We start from the raw sequence: 13,033 nt of genomic DNA, 5'->3' as shown, positions 1-13,033 counted from the left end.
TTCCTGTTCTAAACTGGTCTGTTTAACTTTCAAATGCTGTTTTTTCTTATGCCTTTCCCTGGTAGTGTAAGGAACCATTTAATTCCTAGGATCACCTTCTAGACAAGCTAGTCTAGGCTGAGCAGATTGAGCTGTTTAGATCTCATACCGGTCCTCCCCTTTCCTGTGTCTGCTTTTTTAATATAACATCTAGTAAAAGCCACAGTCCCATGACTAATCTCTGTGGCAGTGTACACAGAGGGAAGGCCATCACCCTGTTTCCACTTGTGACCATGGGACATTCCGAGATGCTCTTCAAAAGTTGCTGCAGATCAGCATATGGTCTCCAAGTGTGCTGTATACATAACATTATTGTTTTTATATATACTGGATGCATTCTGTAACAAGCTAGCTGTGTAAAATCAGAAAACACATCCTTCGTTTCTCACTGTATCTCTGAGGTAGTGCACGCTGCATACTGTTACACATAAGATATTCTAAATAAGAAATATGTCTTTATATCTATCTGCAAAACAACTAGTGTACTTTAGACAGCATGATATTACTGATATTTTTTTCATAAATAATTAAGTAAAATTATGTAAAACTATCATGAAAATACTGATTACAGAAAGACTGTCAAATAAAGTAAATTTGTCCAGTCAAGGATGACTGTGATACTCTGAATACAAGACCTGTGTGGAAATGTAAGAGCTTGTTTCACCTACCTATAAACCATTGAGCAGGATATATGTAAAAAGGCTGAGAAAAGCTGACAATGTGATTAGGATATGTTAGCCTTGCCCCTAGCTGATTGAGACAGATACAATTTCTGGGCTCTATGATCAGCATTTGTAGTTGTTTAATTTTGTGCTAGTTGTGACCTTTGTGGTAACCAGTAAATAACTCTTCAAGGAGAGGGCATTAAAAAGGTACTGTGTGTGGTATTTCCTTTCTCCAGCTGAAACTGCCCAACAGCTTACAGTGAGATTAATAGTAACGCTTTTGTACCTCACTTTGGAGAATCATGACAGCATGATTGAAGTGGTGGTGTTCCAAGGTAGCAGAGGTGCCGTAGAGCTGAGCTAAGGCTGATCCACTCCTGAAACAGAACATGGGGAGTCAACAGATACTGCATGTGTCTGCTTACAAAGCAGGTTTCAGAGACAGCTCAGTAACAAAAGCACGTAGCTATACGCTCCCTCTCCATTTCAACAACCACACTTAAGAGAGTTGACAAGATCAAAATACTAATTTAAAGACAAAGAATTTATGTTACGGACTTTGCTAAATATTATCAGCTGACTAAAGATTTTCCTGGAACTAATGAATGAAATTTCGTAATGTAACTTTCAAAGTGCTTCGCAGTGCAACAGCACAGGCACACCACTGTGCATTAAAGACAAACAGTAACATCCCTGAGCTAGGAGTGGCTGTTTTGCTACTGTTTTTAATTCTTAATAAACACAATGGCTTACAATAGGTGATTACAAACTCTTAAGAAAAATCCAAAACACAGCAAGAAAAAAATCAACTGCAAATGCTGTGAGGTTCTGTCTGCATGTAAAATCTTGCACTTAAAAAAACCCCACAAAGGTAAACAAAAACCCACAAGTGAGAGCAGTGAATATAAAAGTAAAGCTTAGCATATTTTGGAATGTATTTTCTCATCACGTTTATTGTCTAAACCAAAATTAGCTTCAGAATGCACAGAGCAGGTCGGTTTTCTAAGTCTGAAGAACAAAAAATCTATAGAATACAATTATAAAATTGTAAATCATTAGGAGGTGCAGAGAATGGGATTGGATTGTCAAAATAGTTACTGTTCACCATGACTTCACTTCTGGGATCTAAAGCAACAACATAGTTTTTCTTTCCAAAGAAATGAGAACAAGAGATTATTACACTAGAGACAAACGGAAAGAGGCTCCTAGGAGCATATACTATAAAACTGCATCATATTGATATTTAATTATCAGAAATGGCTATATTAGAAAGAAGGATGTCCAGGAAACATCATCCCTCGAGAATATGGTGTTGAGATATATAGCAGAGCCAATTCAGACAACTGCGATACTGCCTCCATCATATACCTCTTGAACTTTCATCATACAGAACAGCAGTATTGAACACTGAAGATAAAATAAGAAAATGTGATGCTTAAATTTATGTCAGGTTAGAGGAATAAATCATAGCTGCTGTTATGAAAACTACAGCTTCTGTTTTCAGGGATGTTTTATGCATGTGTAGTAATGTTTGTCTTTTGTTAAATGTCTTTGGCAATTTCTTTATGGAGACGTAAAATGATAGCCTCCTCTTCGTAACTCTGCTGTCAAACAACAAGTGTAAGTGATAGCAGTCTAGTGCCGAAACCTCTGCCTTTAACTCAGCCACCCCTCTACACAAAAGTAATGTTACAGTGGAGAAGTGGTTAACTTAATCAGAGCCTAAAACAGTCAGGATGTAAATCTTCGGTCTTGGGTTTTTTAAATTAGGAACGTAAACATCAATCAGCTGAGCTTCCTTCCTATTTGTCTCGTCTTTTTTGATTTTCTTCAAGACTCAGCTGCAAAAAGGCATCTAGCAGTGCTTGGTAACCTTTGCACCATAAGCTCTGTCTTTTGAGCACTGCAATTGATTTTCCTTGCTATGGTGATTGAAGATCCAGACAGTGTCATTGTTTCATTGAGACTGTACAGCAACACCAATAGCTCAGGAAATGGCAGCTTAGTGAATATCAGCAACATCAGTTTGAGTGATGTTCACTGAGGCAGCTTCCCCCAGAAATGCAGCAGCCCATGCATACACACAGTGCAGTAGAGTATTTCTGCACAAGGTAGGACAAAACAGGCTAATGCAACATCACCCTGCCTTTCAAGCATCTTTAGACAACCATTTGGCCACTTCTCCTATCACACTAGGGCTAGCAGTAATGCAGAACACACAAAGCTGAAAATACATGACGGGATCTGCAGGACAAGAGGCCGTAAAAGTCTTCTATTCTGGATGTAGAGGACCTGGGAAGCCAAGAAAACAACATAGGATTTGGAGGAGTCACTGTGTCTGACAGATTTGTTTCACAGCTCGGCCAGGCTGTTGTCAGGCAATACTTTTTGTTGTCGCTCCCTGTTCTCAGGGAACATGGGTTTTGGAAGGGAGTTCACCTCAGTTAAGGGAGTTCCCTTACCACCACAGTAAGAAGTACCCTCAAAACTTCCACAGCCTGCTTCTACCTCACTGTATCTGAGGGCAGCAGATTGGACAGTAAAAATATATTCAGGTCATGGCAGGTGAATGAGGTCATAGGCACTTTGAATAGAATAAAATTTGTTTTTAGAATTGAAAACAGCCTGGAGAGTAAGATTTCACATAGGTAAGAATCTGCATTTGAGATGCAGCTTCATGTTCTGGTGCCCAGTCCCCCCAAACCCCCCGCCCATTACAGCATGTCTCTGTACAGGCTCTATATGCTTTGGCATGTGGATCAGGTCAGGGAGGAGGCATTTCTACTTGCCAGGGAGGAGGCATTTCTACTTGCCAGGGACACTGCATGCTGCACAACTGATGGGTATGTGGTGAGATAACTGCTCCAGGCACCTGCTGTGGATGATATGTATCAGAGCCAGGGATTTATGTCGGCTTGCCTACACTGGTGTGAAAGGTTTTTTTTTGTGAAAGCATTACTTCAGTTTTACATATTTTCTTCATAATAGTTGAACAGCTTTTGCTTAACATCAGGCATTCCAACAAGCAGGAGCAACCCAGACACTTTCATTTTTTCCTGGGTTGAATACCAGCATCAATAATACCTAAGCCTGAAGAGAACATCAAGTTTTGGCATCACATTTCAATACACAGTGTCAGTTCAACAGCCTAATACAAAGGACAAGCCAGCAATTATCCAAAAGAACAGAGAATGATAAAGATGGATAGTCCCTCACTACATACAAGAATAAGAATAGCTGGCCTTGGCCTAGGAAACCTGAAATTAATCCCTCATTCTTCAACCTGGTCACTTTTTGCTCTTCTGTGGAAGAAAAACCAATTAAAGTAATAAGAATTAGAAAACTTACTTGGCTTGGAAGGCATTGTTGGTTCCCCTGTGGTCAAGGTCGTGACACAAGCATCCCACAATCAAAGCTAGAATTTCAATTTCAGTTAGAATCTCCTGAAATCCTGCGGTCTGAGGGCAGAAAAAAAATAGCAGCTGTAACTATCAGTATCAGAAGCGATAAGTAATGTTAGACCATCGAGGAACAGTCAACTTTGTTTTGATACCATGAATGTTTCAGTAAGGAGAAGATAAATGCTTTATTGTCATATTATATTCCCTGCTGTATGTTAGATGGTTAGCAGAACAGATAACGTCCTTGGAGTGATCTGTTACTATCTCTCTGTTGCATTTCCAGCGTGTCATTTCTCTACTACCCAGAAGTCACTAAAGGCAAAAAGAGCTGAAGACAAACACCAATAACTGCACACTAAAACAGGAACTGGAATTTCATATCAGAGAAATAAAAACCAAAATTCATTTCATTTTGAAATTATTGTTTGGAGGAGTAGACAGAGTTCTTCAATCATGAGGTGACCATCTCGGTCAATCCCTAGTGTCACAGATAGCCAAGATGTTAAATCAAAAGACTTATAAAGGAAGCCAGCTAAAATATGCTCTGAGGAACTGTTATGAACTATTAAGAGATTTTTTTATCTGGGACATATGAAATGAAGCAATATGATTCAAAGAGGAAATCTGGCATATTTCTGCTGTAGATACCTACTTGAATTTGGGAGAGAATTTTGAAAACTGATGTACTGAAATTTCCCATGAGCAGCTCAGACCAGGTATGACCACGTGAAGGGGGATGCTCATCCTACAAACATTTTTTGCTGCTGTGCTTCTCCATGTGGATACTTGCCACAGCAGTTTTCCTGCCTGAACTGCCCCATGCCAGAAAAGAAACACTACTGTTACTGCTAACCTCAAGCATCCTGAACAGGTCTTGCCTGGAGGAGGTGCTGGAGCCCGAGTGGGACACCACCTCATTGGTGCTGCACATCTAACTGTCGAACCACCTGGTTCTTCAACTCTTCTGAAGCATAAGGACATATTGCCTGCAAAAATAACTGGCTGAGTTGGAAAATCATAACACTTGTCTTTTCACAGCGCCATTCTCTAATATTAGACACTCCCCAACTAGCCACACAATCCAGTTAGTATGAAAGGAAATTGTATAAAAGATATATAAAATAGATTTATATTGGACCAAACCAAGGCTGAACACTAATAGTACTTAAGAAAACTTGAATTCCGTTGATTTTTAATAGAGTACAATTTCACTCACTGGCAAGAAGAGGGTGATACAAAGATGGTGAAGATCAGTGGGACTTGATGTCCATACTTGGTAGAACTTACAGCCCACTCAGAAATGCCAGTCAATTGTTGCAATACCATGTGAAAACTCTTCTGTTCACCCTGAAGACCACAAATTCCACTTAAGTAAATGCACATTCAAATCCAAATAGCCTCTGTTTTCATATTCTGAAATGTGGCCACAGTTAATATTTAGGCAGTGCAGGGAGCCAAGCTCCCCGAGGTGCTCAGGAATGCATTTCAGCAGGAATTGAGGAAGTGCAGGACTTGCTACAAAAGCTTCAGAGTTGTGCCAAAAGTTTACATATCAGAAAAGATGGTCAAATATAAGGAAAAATGATTTCTTTCACGTAAAATCCACTGGTATACAGAGTAACTTGAATGTTAAGAGATTCTTCTGATTCCTAGGGCATCGCTTTTTTTCGTTTCAGTAACAGCTTCCCAGGCAGAGGAAATTGTCTAAAAAGGAGAGTTTTCCCCTTTTACTTTTTAAACATTGCTCTTGTGTAACAGTTAATAATCATGGTCTATTTTTTAAAAAGGAATGAACTGTAACTGACATCATGCCATGTGTGAAGTTTCAATCTAGAGGAAATGTTCACAGCTAAGCTAAAACAACTTAAAATAGAAATGTTATAACATAAAATTGATGGTGTAACAAATATTCTTTAGCATAACGCAAGCTTTGATTAAACTCAAGCATTAAACCTGTATTGCAAATACAGGAAAGCTGATTAAGAAATTTATTAACAGTAGCAATATCTCAAAAATAAATGCAAGATTTTATTTAAGCAGAGGTCTTGTCATTGAATCTATGAGAGAAATATGCATATTTCACTTAATAAAAAACATTTAATTTGAAACAATGTTACGGTAAGGGGATGTCTGCTTTGACCATAATGTAAGAAAACAGAGGATTATGTTTCCTTATGTTTTGAATTTGCACAGGGAGAAAAAATACGTGGCTATAGCTGATCGTGCAGTAAAATTCATTTTCACTAGAAAAGGAATGACCCATAACTCATGAGTGGCAGAGTCTCCAGTGAGTTATAGAGGTCATTCTTTCATGTGAGGAAATGAATTGCATTCATTATACCTTGCCCCACATTTATATGTTTTGTTATTAGCACAGCAGATGGGATTTTAATTTTGTATTGCTTACTTGTTCATTCTTACTTTTTGAAACAAGTGTCAATGTGAGCTGTGTTAGGCAAAGGCATTCATAATGAAGCCTGGGATTAATCCTGCACTTTAATCTCACGTGATGTCCTTAACTCGCAAGAGCAGTCTTCCTTCAGTCCTTGTCTTCAGAATATTTGGGTAAGTCTGAAATACAGAAGCACGGCTTGCAGGACTGGGCTTATAACTGCTCAGTCTCTAACCGGAGAGAGAAAATACATACTTTGATATACAAGAACATACCTTAGGTGTGCAGAAGGCTGATCCAGGGGTGAAACAACTGGTTTAAGCTTTGTTTGGTTTCTGTTGTTTGGTTTTTCAACCCAGCTGAATTTTCCTTCTGCATTCAGTGGGAGCAGGTGGGGCCATTAGAGGCTACTGCATTATAGACTAGACATTACTGTGCTATGGTAAAGCTACTTGGAAATGCCCTAAAATAGACCTATTGGCTTCTATTTGTGGTGCAGGCAATATGCTGACTGTTGTAGAGAAATCAGGAGTAGGGTGTGATAACTGCACAGAACACTGCCTTCTTGACCATCAGAGCCCCTCTACAACGGTCAAGGAATTTTGTCTTTTTGCAAGTGGATAAACAAGGTGCATACTAACTTGGATGGTTTCCCCAAGACAACCGCAGTAAGAGCAAGCCTTGTGCTATTACTAATCTCTTGACTCTCTCTTTTGTGTCTTCTTCTTTTTTTGGCAAGATGAGTTTTCCTACCTCTGGAAGGGAGAAAAGCACAAGCAGGCCATACACAGAACTCACTCTGTTCTCAGCCAGAGCCACAGCAGAGTGGGGTGGGATACATGGTGAGTCCAGTGCCAGGGGCACATGCAGCCAAGCTCTGCACATGGAATTGCTCATTCGGTTTTATTACCAAAAGCATGTGAAATAAAATGAGCTAGGCTTGAAAATGCTCGCACAGACAGTTGCATCCCTGTGCCGACTGCTAAAAGAAACACGAAATTGTGCTTTGAGAACTACAGTCAAAGCAGTTTATGGCTGAGACCTCTCAGGCTTTTACTGGTGGCTGCTGGAGGCGCAGGGATGTGCTTTCTTGCTGCCAGTGTAGTCACAGCTATCTGAAATGGAGAAGCCTAGTGGGAGAGCGCGTTTCCGACCGAAGAGCGGCCTGCCCAAAACGTGGCCTCAGAGCTCCACCTAGAGGTCCTCATGGGTGAGGCTTGAGGGCTCCTCACGCCCTGGCAGCATTTGACAGAAACTAGTGTAATTCCCAGGTAAATGGTGCTGCCTGACTTTACCCTTACTTGTCTAAGTAAAAAGCTTTTCATTTTTCTATAACCGAAAAGAAAAAAGCATGTCAAGTTTATAAAACGTTAAAAACGGCAGATGCCCACATATTAGCACGAGATTTTATTAGAGACCATCAGAAAGTGTCTGCTGAAACAACATCAATTCTGGTCAGCTGAGCAGCCCCTCACACCCAGAAGTTCAACCCTTCTCTCTTGTTGAACACCTCGATTTCCTTTGGCTCATTCTGTATGGTAAAACCTTGTTACGCCTCTGTAAATGCTCACAGAAACAAACCCATATAGTTGGTATGGACCTAGCACTAGACCACATCTACTTGCGTCATACTCTTTTTTTTTTTAAGTTGCCTGACACAAAAAAGTTCTGCCACAGAGATATGCCAAATGGGAACCCATGCTCTGTGGGCAGGAAACAAGCCACAGGCTGTCTCAAGTCCCTGTAACACCGGTGCTGATGCATTCTGTGAATGGCACAGGCTGTGGGGATTCCACTGCTGCAGACAGGATCCAAATGCTAACCATGCCACAGAGACCAGCCGTCAACAAGAACATAAGAATTGGGGAAGAAGCACATGATATTCTAGATAAATAAATACTTACACAAATGCTATTAACATGATCACTTTAAGGTTCACAATAGATGACTGGCCATTAAGACTAAACATGAAAATGGAAAAACTTGAATTCTTATTTTTAACTGGAGGTAAGGCAAGCCCAAAATGTAAAGTGCAGCAGTTAAGTGTTGTGTGCACATAGACATGTTGCTTCTCTTTTGCCATATTAACCAGCATATTAAACATCCAGGACCACCGAGGTTTATATCAACACATTTACAAGAATTAATTAGCCAAATGTGGGTTATTTATTGCAGCACGGTTGCTGTGGGGTAGGGGAGAAAGAGCAAGTAAGAGTGGTGATACCTGCATCAGAATTTACTGGTGTATTGAAAGGAGTTACAGGTACTGATGGAGATACATATTAATCAAAGCCAGAAATGTTACAGTGTCCGACAGAGATACAAGATTCACTTAGATCACTCTGTTGGAAGATAATCTTAAAACGTTTTGAAGCAGTATGTTCTACAATTATTTAGATGAAGCTGGATAGAAAAGTAGTAAATATAAGCATAGTAAATACTTCTGAGATTTTAATCTTCCTTGGTTTTGTACTTCCCAATTTAAAAGTCCGAAATAAATGTCAAATCAAAGACTTCCAGAAGTAAAACAATTTTGTAAGATCAAGATCTATAATAACAAGCTCACTCCAAGACTGCCATCTGTTTTCAGTCACTTTAATGTGCTTGTGATATCACTGTCACTAAAACACTGTGAGGTTTTGCCAAATATATGCTGCCTTAAGTTGAATAGCTTCCGTGTGCACTTCTATTGGAAATGACTGGGTATCATGATAGCTAAAAAAGAAATCAAATGCTGGAAAATGTGTAGACAGGTAAAGCAATGTGGCAGTAAAAGCTCCGGTGGGATTGTGTCTGTAGCTGGATACTCACAGTTAACATGGCAAACATTAGCTGGCAGACGTTGAAGGCATGCCTCCAGTTGTGGTACAAAACCATTCGATAATTCTTCCTAACTGTCAAAAGCCACCTACACAGCGTCTGAAATGAAAAGTACAAATTGTATCAGGGTTACTAAACGTGTACAGATGGACAGAGCAGTGCCAAGACAAAAGCAGCAGATCCCTCTGCAGTGCAGATGGTTACCTCATAGTCAATTTTAAATTTCTGAACCATTCCAAGTTCCATGAACATCCGCAGGGCTGCAGTAATCATGGCATCCACATCCAGCGAGAAGTCATCAAAATGAATGTCATCAATGCCAAGCTCTGACACCAGAGGGATGTTTGCTGCCTGAAAAAGCCAAAAGGAAAGGGAAACTTCTGATTTAAAACTTGGGGTTGTTTTTTGTGTCACTCTTGCAACAACCCATACATCAGTTCTGACCTGCCAATACACCCCCTGCTTGATTTGAATGCTGAGCAATAAAAGTCTTCATTGGAGAAATACGAACATGTCAAGCTAACGAGCAGAGAAACAGTGGGAAGGAGAAGAAGCTGGTGTGAGCAGGAAATATGCTCACCATTCCAACTTGAGCCCATATATAGCGTTTAGACTGTGAGAGCTGACCACTTTACAGCTACTGCAGTAATGCAATATATTCCAATGCAAATTACAATGCTGTAATGCAAGAAACATCTGGACAGCCAGCAGCTGGGAATTTTAATTGCTACCATTCAGAAATGCAAAGTAAATATACTGCTCTGCAGAATTTCTTCATCCAAATGTCTTTACATTTGTAAGTATAAAGTGCCCTTTGCTTTATACTGCTTACTACACATTTGTAGAACCAAAAAAACAGAGTAATACAAGAAATCTAGCAGAAATACTTTTCAAAGTAAAACAAAACTTATTTGCAATATGTTGATTATGTAGTAAGCCAACAAACAGCAGCAAAAGCCTTACATTTTGCTTTGTCCATGTAACAGCAGACTTTTGTTCTGTTTGTAAGAGCTCTTCATGTACACAAAACCTCAGTTGAGTATGCAGGAGTGGCTAATGCATACAGTTGTGCACACAGATGTGTTGTGGCTGGCCCAGTGGCAGCAGCTGCAGGAGCCAGGCAGAGGTGCTGACATCCCTCATGGGCTTGTTTGCCCTTCCTTGCGCCACTCGTCTCCCTAGAAAGGGCAGGTGGAGGAGGCTGCATTTGTTGTCAGAGCATCTGTTCCTTGTCTCCCGCAGTGAGAAGGTGATGGGTCAGACAGAAACATCACAAAGAGGCTGCGTCCGGCCCACAGGCCATGAGCTGGACCATGCTGAACTAGTTAAAATCTCACGGACTCAGCTGATGTGGCACATGCAGCTACTCACTTGTATAAAATACCAATTTGTTCATGCATCTGTAAGTTCAGCTTCACAGTTGCAACTTCTGTGTGACCACCTTACGTGGTTTTTCCTTTTTGAAAACCTGTGTTTTGAAATACTGCATTCTAACTCCAAGTTACCGATGCGTAAAACACTTTCTCTGGCCAAAGGGAAAATGCCATCTCAATAATTACTTCATGCAGAGATTAAGCTGGTTTAACTATACTGATGTAAACCTGGCATAAAACAGTATTAACACAGCAGTGTTAACATATTTATTAGCTACAATAAAAGCCTTTGCTGATGAGCACCCAGTAAGAGCATTCCAATACCACAAAATGTTGTGGTATTACACCAGTGAGGTTAATGGACGTAGGGAATACATCAAATCATTAAGTCAAGTGTCATCCCAGGACACAGCTGAACCACCTCTAGAGCATGCAGGCAGAGGTGTAAGCTTTGTTAAATGCATACTGACTTTGTCAGCAAGCGTACCTATCCAGGTTGAATCAATTCAGCATCTTTTTATATATATATTTAATATTTGTAATCCTTCTAGATGATCCCAACAGGAGTTACACCTTAACACCCTTTAAGATGTGAGCTATGTGTTTACTTCTGAGGCAAAAAAAGAAAGAAAACATGGTTAGCTGTGAAAGAGGAGCCTGGGCCCAGGGACTGTGATGTCCAGACCTTTAGCGGTCTTGCAAAAATGGTGACTTTTTTATCATTCAGTTATTCTTCAGAGCTTTGGGGGGTACTCGAGGTGCATGCTAATATTTAGTCTATGAGTGCACTCTTTGCATAGTAAACGTGCTCTTCATAGAATGTCTCTGAGGGAAGAAACATGTTTGTCAATCTTGTTTGGTCCTTAGAAATAAGTTTAAATAACAAAGATGCTGAATGGGAAGGACCTGATTGTAGGTAGACCTGCTGGAACCTGTTTTATTGAAAGTAGCTTTACAAACTTACTGCTGCATTTTCATTCACTTTGAAGTGGGCTCTAATTAAATTTGTCACATTTTTTTCCCCTCTTAAAAGAAAACAAATATTTTCCTGGCTTTTTACTGGAAGCAAACACTTTTACCAGTCTGTTACAATTCAGGGAGAACACTTGAAGGAGTTGCTCAACTACAATTGTCTTTCCCTTTTTCAAACAGTGGAGAAATAACAATATATCCCAAATCTATTATGAACTGAGCAACAGGATATTAACAAAACAAGTCAAAAACAATTTCTTCCCATGTCAGTTTGAAACATTTAAATATTTATGAGGTTTTACATTCCTAAATTTAACAGGAGTGCCATCATCCAAAATAACTGCTGAATTAATAGCCAGAAGATAACATTTGTATAAAAGAACCATTTGCTTTACAACAGCAATAAAGGAAACAACAGAATTATGAGTGTTGAGACTAATTTGAATAATGTTAAAAAAATTATATGATGTGGGGCTGCAGCAATATTCTGGATGCACCTGGCATTGTCTGTCCTCAGCTTCTTATGCTAGAAATGCAGCAGCCCAGGGTTTATAGAAGAGTCATTAAAACTTCATTTTTTTTAATTGCAAAGATATAAAAAATATTCATAGTACAGAATATTAAAACATATCCATCCCTGAAATTTTGTTGCACTGCAGGACAAATTCCAGGGATTTCTTAAAATAAACAGTAATAACAATACTCTCTTCCAGGAAAACAGGCGGGATGAAAACACCATGACAGTAAGAGAAAGGAGCAGACAATTAAAATTCAAGTTACAGTGAAATTACTTTTTAAAGCCCCCCAGTGATTTGAAATCACTTAAAAGATTTGCTTCCTTTTGAACATTTTAAAGTTCAATTTCCCCTTTCTAGAAACAATTAAGAACATTATACTCTGAAGTCTTCTCTCCCTGTGGACTAAGCAATTTTGACACTCTTTATCCTTAAAAAAAACTTCACATGACTGTTCTGTGCTTTTATGGTAAATTAAAGCCGGACGTGCCTCCTCTTGTCATTTCTCCATACCCTCTGGTACTAAAGCAAAAATTTGTCTTGAAAGGAGCCACAAACACCATGCATGGGAGAGAACCGGTCTTGCCTAATGAAGTACAAACTCAGCGGTTACCAGACTGGGAAACTATCACCACTTGTAGGCAGCTTGAAAAAAAGGATGTCATGCCCTGAATGACAGCGTAAGAACAAAGTCTGTAGGTACCCCATATTCAGATGTGCATGGGGTGGGTTGGATACAGGAGGGGGGAAAAGCACTTACATACTCAGTTCAGGATTGGAGACAGATTCTCCTTTCCTCACTGCCCTTCCTATCATGTAAATTGCTTCACAGGCTGCTTGGTGTATGTGAACAGCT

The 13,033-nt window shown here is 39.7% G+C and overlaps 1 protein-coding gene across 3 annotated transcripts in view; it reads right to left on the bottom strand.

Moving 5' to 3' along the window:
- The window catches only part of PDE11A (phosphodiesterase 11A), a 141,249-nt gene that overhangs the window by 31,535 nt on the left and 96,681 nt on the right, over positions 1-13,033 (bottom strand). For all 3 annotated transcript variants that reach the window (XM_061379535.1, XM_061379545.1, XM_061379554.1), the window contains 4 exons: positions 9,522-9,668; positions 9,309-9,416; positions 4,053-4,162; positions 991-1,081 (listed from right to left, as the gene is read on the bottom strand). In XM_061379535.1, coding sequence (XP_061235519.1) covers positions 991-1,081; positions 4,053-4,162; positions 9,309-9,416; positions 9,522-9,668 — 456 coding nt within the window. The remainder of the gene's footprint in view (positions 1-990; positions 1,082-4,052; positions 4,163-9,308; positions 9,417-9,521; positions 9,669-13,033) is intronic.

The sequence above is a fragment of the Neopsephotus bourkii genome, unplaced genomic scaffold, assembly GCF_033783945.1.
Source record: "Neopsephotus bourkii isolate Nb327-2 ecotype Australia unplaced genomic scaffold, CSIRO-AGI_Nbou_v1 NB_196, whole genome shotgun sequence".
NCBI classification, from domain to species: Eukaryota; Metazoa; Chordata; class Aves; order Psittaciformes; family Psittacidae; genus Neopsephotus; species Neopsephotus bourkii.
The sequence above is the reverse complement of the archived record's forward strand: the minus strand, read 5'-3'. Positions and strand labels throughout refer to the sequence as shown.